This window comes from Rhipicephalus microplus, chromosome 4 (genome assembly GCF_043290135.1).
Source record: "Rhipicephalus microplus isolate Deutch F79 chromosome 4, USDA_Rmic, whole genome shotgun sequence".
Taxonomy (NCBI): domain Eukaryota; kingdom Metazoa; phylum Arthropoda; class Arachnida; order Ixodida; family Ixodidae; genus Rhipicephalus; species Rhipicephalus microplus.
In genome coordinates, this window is record NC_134703.1 from 186,333,479 (window position 1) to 186,351,011 (window position 17,533).

Below are 17,533 nucleotides of genomic sequence, written 5' to 3' on the forward strand. Positions count from 1 at the left end.
GCAAAAGTAGGGAAAGGGCTGGCTTAGAAACCCTGCCCGCTCCGAAATTATATATAGCTGTTTTGGAGTCACTGATTATAACGGATGAACTAGGTATTGTCAGGGCCAGGGCTATGGCCGCCTCTTCCGCTTCCTCCGAAGAAGAAGCAAGAACGGAGGCGGCCGCAGCGACCTGGCCGTGAGAGTTGATTACCGATATTGCATAATGATGCCTGTTTCCGTAATCGGCGGCGTCAACATAGAGCACATCATTGGAGGAGGAGAATTGTTTTTTGAGGGCCCTCGCGCGCTGCATCCTGCGCTGTTTCTGGTGCTCAGGGTGCATGTTTTTTGGAAGTGGTGGAATGTATAGGTTCTCGTGTATGTGGTGTGGAATGGTGTACTTGACCTTAGTGATGGATGCCGGAGTGACAGAAAGGGTTTGTAGAATGTGTCGGCCTGTCACGGTGTTAGAAAGTCTGTTATACTGAGATGCAATATGGGCTTCTCCTAGTTCAGCAAGGGTGTTGAAGGTGCCAGTACGCATAAGCCTTTCAGTGGAGGTCCGTATAGGCACCCCTAAAGCGAACTTATACGCTTTGCGTAAAAGGATGTCTATCTGGTCGGATTCTGATTTAAGAAAGTGTAGGTAAGGCGTTGTAAAAGTTATTTTACTGATAACGAAGGCTTGGACCAAGCGGAGGAGTTCGGCCTCCTTTAGTCCGCCATGTTTATTACTGACCCGACCCAAAAGTCGCAAGGTATGATCAACGGTGGTGTGAAGTGTCTTTAGTGTGTATGTGTTGAGCCGATTGCTTTGAATGTGTAAACCGAGCACGCGGATCCTATCCACTCGAGTAACTGGTACGTCATCTAGAATTACCTGTATATTGGATATGTGTTTTTCGCCCCCTCTGTGAGATGGTAGGAGAAGTAGCTGAGATTTCTGTGGGGAACATGAAAGATTCATAGACCCTGTAAGTGCCACAACCGTATTTGCCGCAGCTTGCAGGGTGTCTTGAATCTCTCCATCGGAGCCGCCAGTCATCCAAAGAGTGATGTCGTCGGCGTAGAGTGAAAACTTGAGGTCAGGGATAGATCTCAATGCTTGCGCCAACGGCATCATAGAGACATTAAAAAGAAACGGTGACAGCACAGACCCTTGGGGCGTGCCGTAACTTCCCAAAGCGTAAGACTGAGATTGATCTGCGCCTATGTGTATGGTTGCGGTACGGTTGGCTAAAAAAGTAGCTATATAGTTATATGTCTTTGCGCCAACCCCTATGAGATTAAGCTCGCGGAGGATGGCGGAATGAGCAACGTTGTTGAAAGCTCCATGGATGTCCAGACTCAAGATTGCTTGCGTATCTAGGCTGCTGTTAGGTGTAATGATATCATGCTTCAGTCGAAGCATGACATCTTGACATGACAGAGATTTTCGAAAACCCACCATTTCTGGTGGATAAACATTGTTGTCTTCCATGTATTTATTCAGACGGTTGAGTATAACGTGTTCAAGCGTTTTACCAAGACAAGAAGTTAGTGAAATAGGCCTGAGATTGGAAGTGTTCACTGGTTTGTTTTGCTTTGGAATGAAAATTACCCTGGCATCCTTCCAGGAACTTGGAAGGGTGCCAGTGTCAAAGCAGTGATTGAAATAATCTGTGATTGCCGTGACGGAGTTGTCGTCCAGATTGCGAAGTACTTTGTTGTTAATGTGGTCTGGGCCTGGTGCTGACGTTGTGCGCAGAGTGGCCATAGCATGCCGAACCTCTGCTTCCGTGATAGCGGCGCTCAATAACTCGTTGGGCTTTCCAGTGTACTTTGGTGTGTTATACTTCTGAGCAGGAGGCAGATGTTTATCGCGGAGGTCGTCGAAGAGTCCGTTTAGATCGTTTTTGTGAGCATATACAAGTTTCTTTATGCTCTGGTTTTGATGTGTGCGTGATGTGGTAGGGTCTAAGAGGTGGCGCAGTAGTTGCCATGTGCGTTTGCTGTCAAGGTTTCCTTGCATGCTGTCACACACCTGGCCCCATTGCTGGCAGGCCAGTTGTGTGGCGTACTCCTGGATCTGCAGGTCAAGCTTGGCTATTCGGAGTTTTAGCTTTCGGTTGTGCCGTCCTTTTTTCCATCTCTTCAAGAGAGACTGTTTGGCTTCCCACATATGTAAAAGCTTGGCATCAACCGTGGTGAGGGGGGTTTCGGGGGGCAAAGTTGTAGTATGCACCCCAGCATCTGAGTGAAGTTGCTTCACCCATTCTGAGATGTCTTGGATGTTTCTGGGAGCTGATATCTGGCGGGCCTCTCGAAATTTGTCCCAATTGGTGTGACTGATTGGCTTAGGTGCGAAGGGTTTGTGCTTGAAATGTACTGTAGTAGTAATGATGTAGTGATCACTACCGAGATTAACTTGCAAGTTGCTCCATGTAACGTGCTGAATTCTGCGTGTAAGGGTAAGATCGGGAGAGGTATCTCTCGATACGCTGTTTCCTAGCCTGGTTGGTGCATCGACGTCATTATGTAGCGTGAGTCTGTGGTCTTGTATGTGTATCCACAGGGCTCTGCCCTTAGGAGTAGAAACAGTGTGACCCCACAACGGGTTGGGTGCATTGAAATCACCAAGAATTAAAAGGGAATGGTCTTTGGCAGCGGAAATGGCTTGAGTAAAAAGGGAGTCAAAGCGGTGATGTTTGTCTCGAGGGCGGCTGTAGACATTCAGAAGGTAAAGAGCAGATGTGTTATTCTTATGAGGAATAATCTCCAAAAAATCATGCTCTATATCGACGCCGTCGAAGTGGGAGTGATTTGCAGTGAGGTGTTTTTGAGTAAGAATTGCCGTATCAGGCCGGGACAGCTTTTTAGTTTGGTGGACATTATAACCTGGGAAGCTGACTGGCCCGTGAGTTTCTTGGAGGGCAATGACTTCGGGTAGATTAGAACGGGAGGCAAGGAACTGTTGCAGATGTGCTTTCTTTTTTCGGAACCCCCTACAGTTCCATTGCCAAACCTGAAGCTCGGAGCGAGTCGGGTTATTGGCCATTGTTAAGCGAAGCTGGTGCTGAGGTGGAAAGTGGTGCTATGCTAGGATTATTGGCACTAACTTCAGCTATCCAACTTGTAGTTTGTTGGATATGAGCTTGCACAAGGTCCATAAATTTGGCGAGTGCTTCATGTTTGGCTGCGTAATCTGCACTGAGTTTTTCAACTGCGGTGAGTATATTATGAAATTTAGTTTCTAATGCGGTTATTCTGTCATTATAATTTAAAACTGTCTCCTCCAGGGATTCTTCTGATCGTGGAGTGCTCGGAGTTTTACGTTTGCTGGGGGGAGGGAGAAGTGGTTCGCGTTGAGCACAGGGGCTAGTGTCCATGGGCAAATGTGCAGAGGGTTCAGGTGGGGCTGATGAATGGCACATGGAAGAGGCGGAATGAGAGGGAGGGGCTTGGGTGGTTGATGCGGAAGGAGGACGAGAATCAATTTGAGTGGTAGTAGCGGATAAGTGAAAAGACTCGAGTTGTAATTTAAGCCTCTGAATTTCAGCTTTTAGGGTTGCATTTTCTTTAAAGAGGGTGGAGTCGTTGTTACTGGTGTGATTTGAGGAGCAGCTAGAAGAGGCTGACTTAGCCCAGCCTACCTGGTGTGAGTTGACCGAAGAGTTGTTGAGAGCAGGGCTTGGTGATAGGCCTGGCCAGGCGTCGTCTTGCGTCGTTGAATCGGAGCGACGACCGCGATCTTTACTTTTGCTGGCACTGGAGCGTCGCCCGCGTTCCTTGCTTTTGCTTCGACTTTTCCGCCCGCGTTCCTTGCTTTTGCTTCGACTTTTCCGCTGGCTTGAACCGTGAGTTTGTTCGCGACTAGGAGATCGGTGGATGGGTGGGTCTTGCTTTTCCATGGACCGTGTAGGGCGCGGCTTAAATCGTTGTCTACACAGCGATGAACCTGTTTCATGGTTTCCATTGCACACAACACAAACATGGTCACACTCGTGGTCCATAGGTGCATCTTTTAGTCCACATTTGGGACAAAGTGTGTCACTGGTGTTGGTGCAGACGTCTTGGCGATGACCAATCTCGACCCTCCGCCGATGCAACCCAAAGCTGACTATCGGAGGTGCACGACGCCTGGGCAGCACTGAAACCATTCTAATCATATTCCAAGGCAAAATCGTTCCTTACTACGTCCACTACGACGGCTGTGCACTTCGATAAAGCCAGCTCGTAGCAAACTCTTCTGCCCGAGAAGGTCAGAGCACTCGCACACCCCTGCCCCTGTTTCAATTCGGTAACTTCCAATGATGGTACTCGCTCTTCGAATACAATATCCCAAAGAGCACCACTTGAGGTGCTTAATACACAAAGCATGTAAATCAGATTAGCCACAAGCTCATCTCTTGTCTCTAGGTAAACAACAGTTGACCCCTCCATTTCGATGTGTTTGCAGGTAGACCAGACGTACGAAGGTGGTCCCCTTAATGAAGTTATAAACTCAATTTTGTTGAACTGGATCTACTGGGGTTTATTGGTGCCTATGAGCACAGGACTTCTAGCGTCCAGCTTCGTAGTATTGCCTTCGATGGAAATATGCAACGAAGCCAGGGAGTTGCAGTTGATGACAGGCCTGACAGGATGCACTTATCTTGGGACGCATTTTCTCTTTGACCTGCTCTTCTACTTCGTTCCAATGACAACACTCTACTTGGGATTCTCAATGATCAATAATCTCTCCGACAGTACGCAAGGTAAGAATAATTTACACTTGACATTTTATATCTAGTAGACTGCACTACCACTCATCACATGTAGATTAGAAAAGTCTCATCAGCATTATTTTGGCCTCCAAATACACCACCTAAGTGCTTTGACTCCAAATGAAGCTTTGGGAGCAATTAGCGTCAGCATGATCATTCTTAGACCTTCTATGTTGAAATAATGTTTACAAATAGAGGCTGGAACCTATATTAAGTGGCCTTTATCATAACACACCTCGATTGTTGCATGAACAGGAGGAGGTCGAAGCAGGACTGGCTCACGAACAGCCCGGTCGTTGGTAGAGGAAGCATCGACAGACAAGCAGCGTCTGCGTGGTGGTTACCGCTCTCGTAGCAGAACGTGAATTCAAATTCTTGCAATCGTAGGGCCCATCGCACTAGTCGACCAGATGAGTCACGTAGGCCAACCAACCAGCAAATGGAGTGATGATCAGTGATGATTGAGAAGCGACGACCGTAGATGTAGGGGCGAAACTTGTGTACGGGGAAAACGACGGTGACGCACTCCAGTTTCGTAACCGTAAAATTACACTCTGCCTTGCTCAGGGACAGGCTACGTTGCCAGTCTCTACATTGCGTTCTACGTTGTCTTCAGTTGGACTTTACTTGCAGTTCCTAAGCGTATTTACTGGTTCAATACTTGTTACAGGATAAAATCAAACTTCAATCTTGACTGCAAACATTTTCGCGTTGAAGTACTTCATCACAACAATTATAATACACACATTAATAAACCACAACACATATAACAACACATATACACACATATAATAAACCACAACAATTATAATACACACATCAGACGTGAACACCGTACAATGTTTCTTAACCTGTCCTTTTTCTCTAAAATCCATGCATTTACTGACCAGAGCAACTTTCACCCTAATAGTAACACATATTTGAGTGAGAAAATTTGTATCACATTGATACACGCGATCACAATGCAGACTTAGCGCCTAATATCGAAAAAAGGACTTGAAAGACGCATGGTGAGCGTGCATACACAACGCTCTTTGACGCTGCGCTTAGGAATTTACCAGTTCACACGTACTTTCTGTGTTTCATAGCATAGAACCAACGCATCAAGCCAGCCTGATATTGCTTGTGGATCTTACGGGCAAGCTACATCAATATCGTTGGTTTCATTTTTACAACAGCCTGTTATCGCAGAGTTTTCGGCAAATCGCTGCTTCGGTAGGGTGAGATAGCATAAGCGAAACAACAAGAGAAGAATTATAGAAATAAATAATCTTATTAAGTTTCTTCATCGAGGCTCAAGTTGAAAACAGGCCGCCCCGTACCGAAAACGATTTTCTTCAAAATTAGATTATTCACCCGTCTCGGAAGCTAGTGAATGCATTTGATTTATTTTCTCATGGCGCAACGCGTAAACAAAAGAAGGACACTTAGAGACAGCGAAAAGCTTGTTCAAATGGACTGCACAGGAAGAATGTGTTCGTCATATTCGCATACGTGAAGCCACACTAGACTGCGTTCGTCAAATTCCCTCCTCGTCAATGAGCTCCACGCGTAAGTACTCGCAATTTGTCTTTCCTCCAAAGAGCATCGCCGGGATTCGATCACAGAAAGAGTGGTTTGTTTTAAACTAAAGCATCGCACTGTCACTCCCCGGTATATGACCTCAAGCGCACTAAATGCACTAGCTTATTATAGGACTGGCGACACCTCGTGGGATAAGAAGTGTCGGGAACAACTTCATAGGTAAGAATACGAAGGCGATGCTCCAGCGGTGTGAAACAACCTCAAAAAGAACGCACTTTCTATTAACGCCTACCTGACTTCATATGTAATGAAATGGTTATCCTGTGCCGGGCAGTATACAGATATGACATAAAAATGCACATTTCACCGTGTATGTGGCAATACTTTAAAAACCATGCAATTAAGCATCGAAAGCATTCCTTTCCTCGTCAAAAAGTACCCTAAGTTTTTGAGTGCTGAAAGGCTATTGTATGGCCGAAAGCAAGCCGGATAATGCCATCGTGGTAGCTTTAACATCAATCGCACCAGCGAGCGCCGATATATGCGCATGTTCAAAGCGTAGCTTTAACTCAAAAATTACCTTTCACCACTCGTGATGTTCGAGGGTACGTCCATGCAGTGTGTTTTTTTTTAGTTGTTTTCAAGTTTATTCTACTTTCTTTTATTTAGAGTTACGGATTCCTAAAAACTCGGTCGCCCCTTTTTCATATTGCCTGATCTTTTGGCCACAACCGTTCACTTCTCATTATCCATCCTGGCAACCCCCGATAATACTGATTGGACCAAAAAATAGAAAACCTTGTCAGAGGCTGGACAGTTATTTTCACGATTATCCCGAGAACGCTTCCAAAGGATTTGGATTAAGAGGAAAAGACGGAGACCTTGGTGGCAAGACTAAACACATATTATCAACTACTTCACGCTAAAACAAAACACTTACATAATAGTCTACCATGCATTAAAAGGTAACCAGAAAAAACAATCACAGCAATCCACTGAGTGCATGATGATGAGTGGGGCGAAGCATCCGTCAGTCTATCCGCGCACCCATCGGTCCCTTTGTTCTTGCTTTCATCCGTGCGTCTGTGCATCCGAACATCCATCCACCCATCCATCCGTGCGTCCATGCACCCGTCTGTGCGCTCGTTCGTGCGCCCGTCTGCCCCTGCGTCCATCCGTCCATCCGAACGTTGGTCCATCCATCCGTCTATTTAGTGAACACTCAAAGTACCACCATCTTGTATCTTTTCATCAAATATTCATCATATGGAAGTACCGCCATCCAGCGGACATTGCAAGGACTAAATGAGAGGTGGCACGGACGGAATAGGGGAGCGGCAGGCGCGCGCTCTCCTGCGACTTGCGCTTCGTGTCTAGTTTCACTTTTAACCGCCACTACTTTATGGCACGATGGTCCAACCCTCGCTAAACCTTGCTAAAACCAAGGTGGCTACACCCGAGCGAGTTTAACGTGGCAACCTTTTCTGGTCAGATATTGCTCAAACTGCGTCCTCCTGTTACGATTTTAAATGTGAAATATTTCTTAGCGAGCTTCAGCGATTCTAGGCGTATCTATATATTTACCTATCTATCTATCTATCCATCTATCTATCTATCTATCTATCTATCAATCTATCTATCAAGCCGCCTAAGACTTTTAGCTCTCCTGGCCGCTTCGAGAATCGTATCGATACCAAACTTGGTATGGCATAACATGACTGTATGAAGAACACATTCGACTAGTAATAACATGAAAGTCATGACATGTATATCATCAATGTCATGATTTACCTTTCATGGTCCTGCAGCTCTTGCAGTGGTTTCGATCAAATGGCATGTTGCAAAACCAGTACGGTATGGCATGAATGCATGGCGAGCACAACTGACAGACCCTAACTTGAAAATCGTGATATCATGTCAAGTAACAACATGACTAACATGCCACGCTCATGATGCGCTCGCGGCCGTTTAGCTGACGTCACATATACCAAATTTCGTATTACAGTAATTGAATGGGTGACGAGATATGTGACTGGTGCAAACATCATGACATTTGTGTCATGTAACAACATGACTACATGCCACGCTCATGACGTGCTGGCGGCCGTTTCGCTAGTTCACTTATTCAAAATTTGGTATTACGCGACGTGAATGAACGACAAAAGTATGATAATGGTGCAAACATGATAAACATGAGATACGTGTCATGTAACACCATAACTAATGCTACGCTAATGATGCGCTCGCGGCCGTTTCGCTAGCTTTACATGTACCAAACTAAGTATTACGTGACGCGAGCGGACGACATAAGTAGATAACATATCCAAACATGATAATCCCGACATGCGTGTCATGTAACAACATGACTATATGCCACTCTGATGATGCGCTTGCGGCTGTTTGACTGGCTTCACTTATGCCAAATTTGGTATCACGAGACGCCAATGGATGAAGAAGGTATGTGGCTGGTGCAAACATGATAGTCATGAGATGCATGCCATGTGAGAACATGACTACATGCCGCAGTCAAGGTGCCAATATATTTCGACGTGACGCGGTGCGCGTGTTCGCCGGCGTTCATTTCGTCGTGTCACGCCTGCGTTGCCGTGCCTGGCGCTGGCCTTGCCATATACTCGTAGGCACATGCCGCGCTGCGTTGCTTTGACGCAACACAGTGCGTCCGGCATCCCTCCGTCACGAAAGAGAAAGACGCATTGTTGCCTGGGTAACGCATCGGTACAAAAGGCAGCCTGTCGCATTTCGCGCAGACAGATGCTGCTCGCGCCTGGCGTCAGACTATAGAGTCTAACGTAGCATCGCAGTGCCCAGCGTGCGCACGCGTCTATGCTACATTGGGCCCTTCATGATGCGCTCGAGGCCGTTTTGCTCGCTTTACATATACCAAATTTGGTGTTACGTGACGTAAATGGATGACGAAATACATGACTGGTGCGAACATGATAATCCTGACACGCGTGTCATGTAAGAACATGACAATATGCGACGCTCATAACTTGCTCACGTCAGTTTCGCTAGCTCCACAGATACAAAATTTGGTATCCCGTTAAGGGGGAGTGAGGATGGCGCCGTGCAGGTGGGACACGTTGCGATCGGCTCCAGGGATTTCTTCGCTTCTTGGTGTTAAGTGAGGCCACATTCACCCTAAATTGGGTTGCAACGGACTTTTAAGATCACCGGCACGCTGTGGACACAAGAATCACACCGGTGATTTGACTATTTTACATTATTAAATTACTTTCGTGACGACGACGCTGAGTGTGCAGCTTCAGACGCCGCCATTCGGCCCGGCTGCGCCGTTGTTTGCGCGGTGCAGAGGCACTGCGTCTCAAACATAAAAGGACTTGTTCTCGCCACATTAAGAGGTGAAATATAAATCATGGAACACCCCAGGGGCCGCTGAAGAGGATAACAAGGATTCCGGGTGGATTACGGCAAATAAAAGACGATCGAAAGTGAGGAAAGCCAGTAGAGCTGCTGGCGCCGGAACGCCGGCGTCTAAGACGAATGCTCAAGAACCTACGCCCAGCCGTCACAGCTTCAGAGATGTAACGATAAACCTTATGAAGGGAAGCAAGATGCCACCGCTGCCATGTGACGAAACTAAGGTCGTCGTGAGGCCGAGAGGTGGTCTGTGTAATAGCAAATCTGGCGCGTCTGTCGTGGCAGAGGCCATGTGGAGTGTGGCGGGGCTCAGTCCGGAAGAGAGAAACACGGACACAATGTGCCCTAATCACCTGCAAAATATTATGGTCGTCAGTACTTCGAGCCAAGAGAATGTCAGTACTTCGAGCCAAGAGAATGTTAAGCGCTACGTTAACGTTGAAGCTATTACGGTGGCCAGACAGCACCACGAAGTCAGTTCATATGTTGCTGCTCCGCACGCCACCTGCAAGCGAGTCATCCATGGGATGCCTCTTAGGGATGATCCGGGAGCCATCGACTGGAAAATTGTCAACGCGAGAAATCCACTGGCCCTCGAAGCAAAAAGAATCAAGAATACTGGCGTGATCATAGTGCTGTTCGACGGGTAGAAGGTTCCCAATTATGTTTCCTATGGCGGCAACTTCATCAAGTGAATTTTATACAGGAAGCAGGTTGATGTTTGCTATGCCTGCGGCCAACTAGGACACCGATCTGACGTCTGCCCACGCCCGACGCTTCAGTCTGCAAGGCTTCCAGACTAGCTATCCAGCAAGAAGATGATCATGTTTGTAAACCAATGTGCAGTTTGTGTGGCGCAAAGCACCTCACCGCACCCAGGGAATGCCAGCACCAATATCAGATACCCTATGTCGTCAGGCGCAGGCGAGGCTTTAGGGCCCGCGCCCTTAGGGAGAGGTCTCCATCCGTCAATGTCGATGGTTTGCTCGAGCTCAACGACTGTCATCAGCAGGGTCATGCCGGACCATCGATTCCTGGAGGCCGATTCAAATCACGAGGGAGATCCAGAACCAGAGGCAGCTGCAGGAGTCGTTCCACGTCCAGAGTGCGTCTCGGATCCCGTTCGAGATCCGGAGCCCACTCCATGTCCAGGACACGGTCTCAATCCAGGGGTGGCACCAGACCACGTCCCAGCTCCGGTGCCAGTTCCGGATCCGGTCTCGGACCTGGCCAGGGAAAGACTGACGCACCGAGCACCAGACCAGACCCCTCGCCCAGGACAGACTGCGGGCACGCACGGGGACACCAGCTGTCCGGGGCAGTCCACGCCACCAAGGATCAGAGCAGGGGCAAGTAAAACCTAACCTGGGCCGACAGGGTTCGTAGTAATGACGGCGAGCAACCCATGCCGTGCGACCCGTCCCCAGAGCATGCTAGAGACGCGGAGATATTACGATTGAAAAAGGAAAACGCCGAGCTTAAGGATAGATACGCTTACTAAAATGGCAAATGAATTGGCGGAGTTTAAAAGAATGCTGAGCACGATGCACAGCAAAACTGAAGGCGAAACCACCGATATGCTGGTTCCGGCTCCTATTGGTGATGGGCCCATGGCAACCAAACGCAGAGCGGTAATAAGCAAGCTTAAAAACACGGAATCTCAAGTCGAGGAGATTAAGCAAACGCTGGTTACAATTACTGAGAACATTAGGATGGTGGCAGGGATTGTAGCTAGCCTCACGGAGAGTGTTAGGCAGATGCAGGATGCACTCAGTGACCCAGTATAGGGGCTTAGGGCAATAAACGAGCGCATCATTGCGCTAGAAATTCACGCCAAACTGCCTAAATCTGTGCCACAGAGTGCGTCGCCTGGCAACGTGGAAATGGCCATTCCCGTACACGTCGATAGCCGAGGAGCTAATTATGAAGATGAACAGATTTTTCGAGCCACACTGACCCCCCAGGGCGGTGATCAAAGTAGAATCCATAATGGATAACAATAAAGACACTGTCTGTATTTGGCAATGGAACTGCAGGGGCTACGCTGGTAAAAGAGCACACCTGTAGCAGTAGTTTACAACAATAACGAAGAAACCTCCCATTACAGCACTTCAAGAGAACTTAGCCTCTGCAGCGTCCCTTTCTGGTTACCGGGTGTGATGGTTAAGCACGTTCGTCACTATGTTTATAGCGGACGAGAAAGGATTAACATGAACAATTTAAGGGAACAAAAGAAGCTTTATATTGTACACTAGAGAAGGAAGTGACAGGAGAAAATAAAACTATATATCCAACCCTATACGCCAAGCATCACACAACATGCACGAAAACCAGACCGCCATTAATATGCGCAGAGTTCGCGGCTACGCTAACTCAGTGTCCAGCGCGTATAGTTCTCGGTTCGTAAGAAGAAACCACTGTCTCACAGTTTGGGTCCCCGTCGTCCCGACATGATGCGGTCGTCGACGTGCGCGAGGGCAAAGGTGGCACGGCTGGAATGGCTGACGGCACACGGATGCGCTACCGTGTGCAGCGCCGTTGAGTCGGACATCGCGGCCAACCCAGCAGTCAGTGTCGCAACTCCTGAGGTCCAGGATCAGGCCACAGCTCACGAGGACCACACCCGGTAGGCCTCGCCCACGAACCTGCTCCCGGCCACTGCACCCAGGCAGGAGCCGTTCGGCAGGCCCCGTCCTTGGACCTTGTACAGGCCGACGGACTCGACCCCGAACAGACACACTGGAGCTCGACCTGATCGACACGTACGGGTCCCACGTCCGGCTCAGGAACGCTGCCAGGAACTCGTCCTCTCGAGAGGCGCACCGCTTCGTCTGCCTTCGTGGCCTCAACCCTCGAGCTCTCTTTTCCGCACGTTCCTTCTTCTTCTCCTCTTCTTTTTCCTTTCTTGTTGTCGCCTTCGTGCCACCTGCCCTCCGCTCGTCTTCTTCAGTTTCGGTTTGACGTTCCTCGGCGTCTTTATGTCCTTTTTTCCACAAATCGTACCTAACACACAGTGCTTTTGTGTCCTTTCGTTACACTGGGCATTTCCTGGCCAGTCAGGAGGACGAGGTGTCTGCACACTTATAAGTAAAAAGCTGACGCACGTCACCTACAACTTGCAGATGGCCAGATGCAATATCGAATATGTAATGGTAGAGATCCTACTTCACACACCAAGGCGCAATCAGCGAAAAAACAGTGTTTTCGTTTTGAATGTCTACAGTTACCCCAGGCACAGGCGCTAGCATTTCAAGACGTTGCTCGAGAGGGCAGTTTAATTAGCCGGTCCTCGGCCCCTTGTCATAGTCGGTGACTTCAATGCCCCACATGGCTTAAGGGGAAACGTGTATGAGACAAGAAAAAGTCGCGACCTCTGGCAGGCCACCACCGAACTAGGCCTTACCTTAATCACTGATAAGGCTTTTCCTACGCGGATAGGCGACTCTGCGACCAGAGACACGACGCCAGACCTCGCTTTCATCAAGAATGTCGAAAAGACTACATGGGCCAACAGCGCCATGGATTTTGGCAGCGACCACTACGTTCTGAAAACTTATATTATAGTGGACCGTAGCAGAGTCTAAGAGTTCGCGGTGATTGACTGGGATATTTTTCGCAGCATTCCTGGTACAAGGGCCAGTGCTCCTGACAATTTCGAGGAATGGTGCGAGGGCATCCGCAGAGATACCACCGCTGCCACCAACAAGATAAAGGCCGATTTGAATGTGAAGAAGATGGACAGTAGGCTTGCCCACCTGCTTGAAGCCAAGTCAGCTCTATTTTCTCGATGAAAGAAGCAGAGGCACAACTGTAGGCTGAGGCAAAGAATATCAAAGTTGAGTGAAGAAATCAAGCAACATTGCGACACACTGTGCAAACAGCAGTAGGACGAGTTGTGCTAGTCCGTCGAGAAATGGCATGTCCTGGCACCTTCTGAGCACCTCCTGGACGAGAACAGCACTAGAACCAACCAGAGACACACTTTAGACCGTTCCCTTCACGAGGCCACCAAAGAACAGGGGGTTGACGAACTCGTTACCCGATAAGTTTTCAAGTACCTGCCGGTCGAACGAGAGGACGAAAACGGCGAGTTCCCAGAGTATGGCGGTCCTCCTCATCTTGAACTAGATGAAGACTTTTGAGAGGCTGAAATCTTGAGAGTGATACAAATGCTCAGTCGCAAGTCGGCACCAGGGCCAGACGTGATCACGAACAGAGCCCTGAGAAACCTCGACGACGCATCCATAGAACGTCTAACTGGTTTCATCAATGAAGCATGGAAAACGGGAAGGGTTCTTGAGGAATGGAAGCTAGCTGACACCGTACTGATTCCCAAGCCAGGAAAGTCTCCTAGCGTTGAGAATCTTTGCCCCATTTCCCTCACGTCGTGCGTGGGCAAGGTGGCAGAGCACGCAATTCTCAACAGCCTTAACGACTACCTGGAGGGAAATGAGATTTATACGCACAATATGATTGGGTTTCGTACCGGCCTTTCAACGCAGGATGCAATGCTGCTCATTAAGCACCAAGTCCTTGATGAATACTCTAGAGATACAAAGGTTCTTGTTGGCCTAGACCTGGAAAAGCCTTTGAAAACATCAAGCATGAATTCATCTTGGAGACTATGGCGAAACTCGAGCTTGAGCCCAGGCTGTACAACTACATCAAGTCCTTCTTGTCTGGAAGAAAAGCAAGGCTGCGCATCGGGAACTTCTTCTCTGATGACGTACCACTCGGACATCGAGGCACGCCCCAAGGGTCTGTGATTTCTTCGGTGCTGTTCAATCTCTGCATGATCGGACTGTCGGAAAGACTGGCTAGTGTGGACGGCATCAAACATGCCATCTACGCCGACGACATCACAGTCTGGTGCGTTGGCAGCAGCGAAGGCCGGTTGCAAGATGCCCTTCAAAAAGCAGTCGCCGAGGTGGAATCGTACTTGCACCAAACGGGACTCAGATGCTCACCTGCAAAGTCGGAGCTCCTGCTCTATAGAAAAGAACGAGGTTGCCGACCTAAGGAATGGAAACCCGTCGAAGAAAGCGATATACACATTTACACGAGTGACGGCGAGGAAATCCCGAGGGTAGACACCATCCGGATTCTCGGCATGTTTATTGAAGCGAAGGGTGGCAACGACACTGCTCTGTGGAAGATTGTCGCCAAGACTGACAACGCTTTTCGACTCGTCAAACGAGTCTCTGGGAGACATAGAGGTCTTAAGGAAGACAATTTGTTAAGGCTCATCAATGTGTTTGTGCTCTGTCACTTTACCTACACCGTTGACATGCACAACTGGCTCACGTCGGAGTGCGACTAGCCTGACGTGATTATCAAAAATACCGTCAAGAAAGCACTGGGGCTTCCCGTACGCACACACCGAGAACTTGTTCGCGCTCGGTGTGCACAACTCTGCTGCCGAGATAGCGGAAGCGCAGCAACGCTCGCAGCTGGCTCGCTTGTCCATTACGACGGCTGGTCGGTGCATACTTGGCGAGCTAGGTTTTAACACAATCGAGCTGGAAACAAATAACGTGCGTATATCAAAACATATACAGGAAAACGTCATTGTTGCCCCAATACCCAGCAACACTCACCCTGCAGAAAAAGAGGGACGTCGTCGGGAAAGGGCGACGGCTCTACTGAAACAACTGGGAAAAGGTGGCGTAAATGCAAGTTTCGTTGACGCTGCAGCATATCAAGACGGCAAAAAGTTTGCAGTGGTGGTCGTGGACCAGACGGGTTCGACTACGAACTGCACCATGGTACGCACAAGAAATCCCCAGGTGGCCGAACAAGTGGCCATCGCACTCGCTCTGCTAAATGGTCGGTGCGAACAGGTGTACAGCGACTCCAAATCCACAGTCAGAGCCTTTCAGAAGGGCCGCATATAAACAGAGGCAGCCAGGACCTTGAACAGCTCCAACCGCGATACGATTGTCCCTCACACCATATATTGGTTCCCCACGCATGTTGGCTCCGTAAACGGCGTTGCACTGAACCCGAACGAGTCGGCCCACACAGCAGCGCGCGCACTCACTGACCGCACTGCTGTCTACATGGGTGACGGCTCCAGTGCCGATGACGTGGGACATAAAGACACACCTACTACACACAACGAGATTACCAAGTATTACTACATGGCGAGGCGGGCATTCCCAATGCCACATTCAAAACTCAAAAGAGCACAGGCCGTCTCGTTGCGCTTACTTCAGACCCATTCGCAACCGTCGTTAGCATACCTAAATGCAATTTATCCTCACAAAATCCCCGAGGCCGCCGGCGCCGCTTGCTACGTTAGCACACATGTTCTGGGAGTTCAGGTCCCTTGGACCGACTTATAGCAAAACCGAGTGGGATACGCTTCTGCACAGCCCAGAACTTCAGGACCGAATCCTGGCCGTCCAGTGTGCTCGCGACAGGGTCGTCAGGCTAGACCTGCCGGTCCCCACGTGGGAGTAGCCGGGTGACGCGTGGCAACCTCAGCATGTGCACTGGACCATAATAAAGTTGTTCTCACTCACTCACTCGTCACGGTACATGAATATATGACGAAGGTAAACAACACATTCAGACATAATAATCATAACACGGAAGTCATGTACGGCGTCATTTACCTCCACCTCGTAACGTTGTGCTGATATTAAGGTGGCATATCAACATTGCTCATTGGTGCTTCGCTTATCATCCATTCCCCCTCTACGTGGGATCTGCCATTCTTTTTTCTAGTAAGAATGAACTTCAAGACAAATTTGATTGGAGATTAAGTCACTGATACTTGCCTCTGTGAGGTATTTCATCAGAAGCAACTATTTTTTATTTATGATTAACTTGCGCGGCTTTCCTTCTCAATTCAAGAGTGCGCGCATGCCACTCCACTAGTACGGCCATGGAGGTGACTAACACTACTACTACTACTACTACTACTACTACTACTACTATTACATCACGGACGCGTGACCCACGGCATAAGACGCTTCGCCCAGAAAAATTCTGTTGGTCGTCCTCCGTTGAGTGAGCTGCTTGTTTCTCTGCCTTGAACCAGTCGTCATGGGCCTTTGCACGTTAGGCCTAACCGTCGAAGTACCGCACTCCAAGGACTGTCAGTGGGTAGCAGCCGTGTAAGAGTGACATATGTCCAGGAAAATTCTGTTACAAGATGCTGCAGGTCCGCAGAGCGTCTCTCAGTGTCTACCAAAATTGGCTGCTGCTTTCCGGTAACATCACGTTACTACCTGCAGATTCGCGTTACTGGTGCCACCGCCGCGAAAGTGACACTACCTCTTCAACCTTCGTAGCTGGGCGATTTTCAGGATAAGGCATCTGTGCCACTTGGGTTTCCACGACAGCTCCTTTCACGTGCTACAGGCTTTCCTCCAGCCGATCCCTTACGTGAACGGGAGCGCTCTATTCTGTCTACTTGCTTCCTGTGTCTCCTTTGTTTTGCGCTCTACTTAAATTTTATTTTATATTTAGGCATATGCACACCATCGGGACCTCTCGCTCCATCCCCGCATTTCACTGTTTGACACGTGTGTTGTGCCTTTTTTTTCATGAAAGGTCAAAACAATTGAGTGCATCTTGAATGGGTGAACGTGAGACATGCAGAGTTTAGAGACGCGAGCTTTATGGCGCTAAATGTTGGTAAACCACGGCCGCAATACGTCGTGAGAACTTTCCGGCGCATCAAAGCATAGGCTACAAAGCCAAATCGCGCGCATTTTTACTACGCTTTTGCGTGTTGTTAAGTAGCACGAAAAACATATTAAGTTGCTGAAAATTCCAAAAAGACATATTCATCATCATCAGCCTGACTACGTCCACTGCAGGACAAAGGCCTCTCCCATGTTCCACCAGTTAACCCGGTCCTGTGCTTGCTG

General features: G+C 48.6%; 1 protein-coding gene across 1 annotated transcript in view; it reads left to right on the forward strand.

The window, feature by feature from the left end:
- Positions 1–17,533, forward strand: part of LOC142814698 (uncharacterized) — a 110,614-nt gene that overhangs the window by 73,843 nt on the left and 19,238 nt on the right. Inside the window, exon 2 of the mRNA XM_075893876.1 lies at positions 4,421–4,718. Coding sequence (XP_075749991.1) covers positions 4,421–4,718 — 298 coding nt within the window. The remainder of the gene's footprint in view (positions 1–4,420; positions 4,719–17,533) is intronic.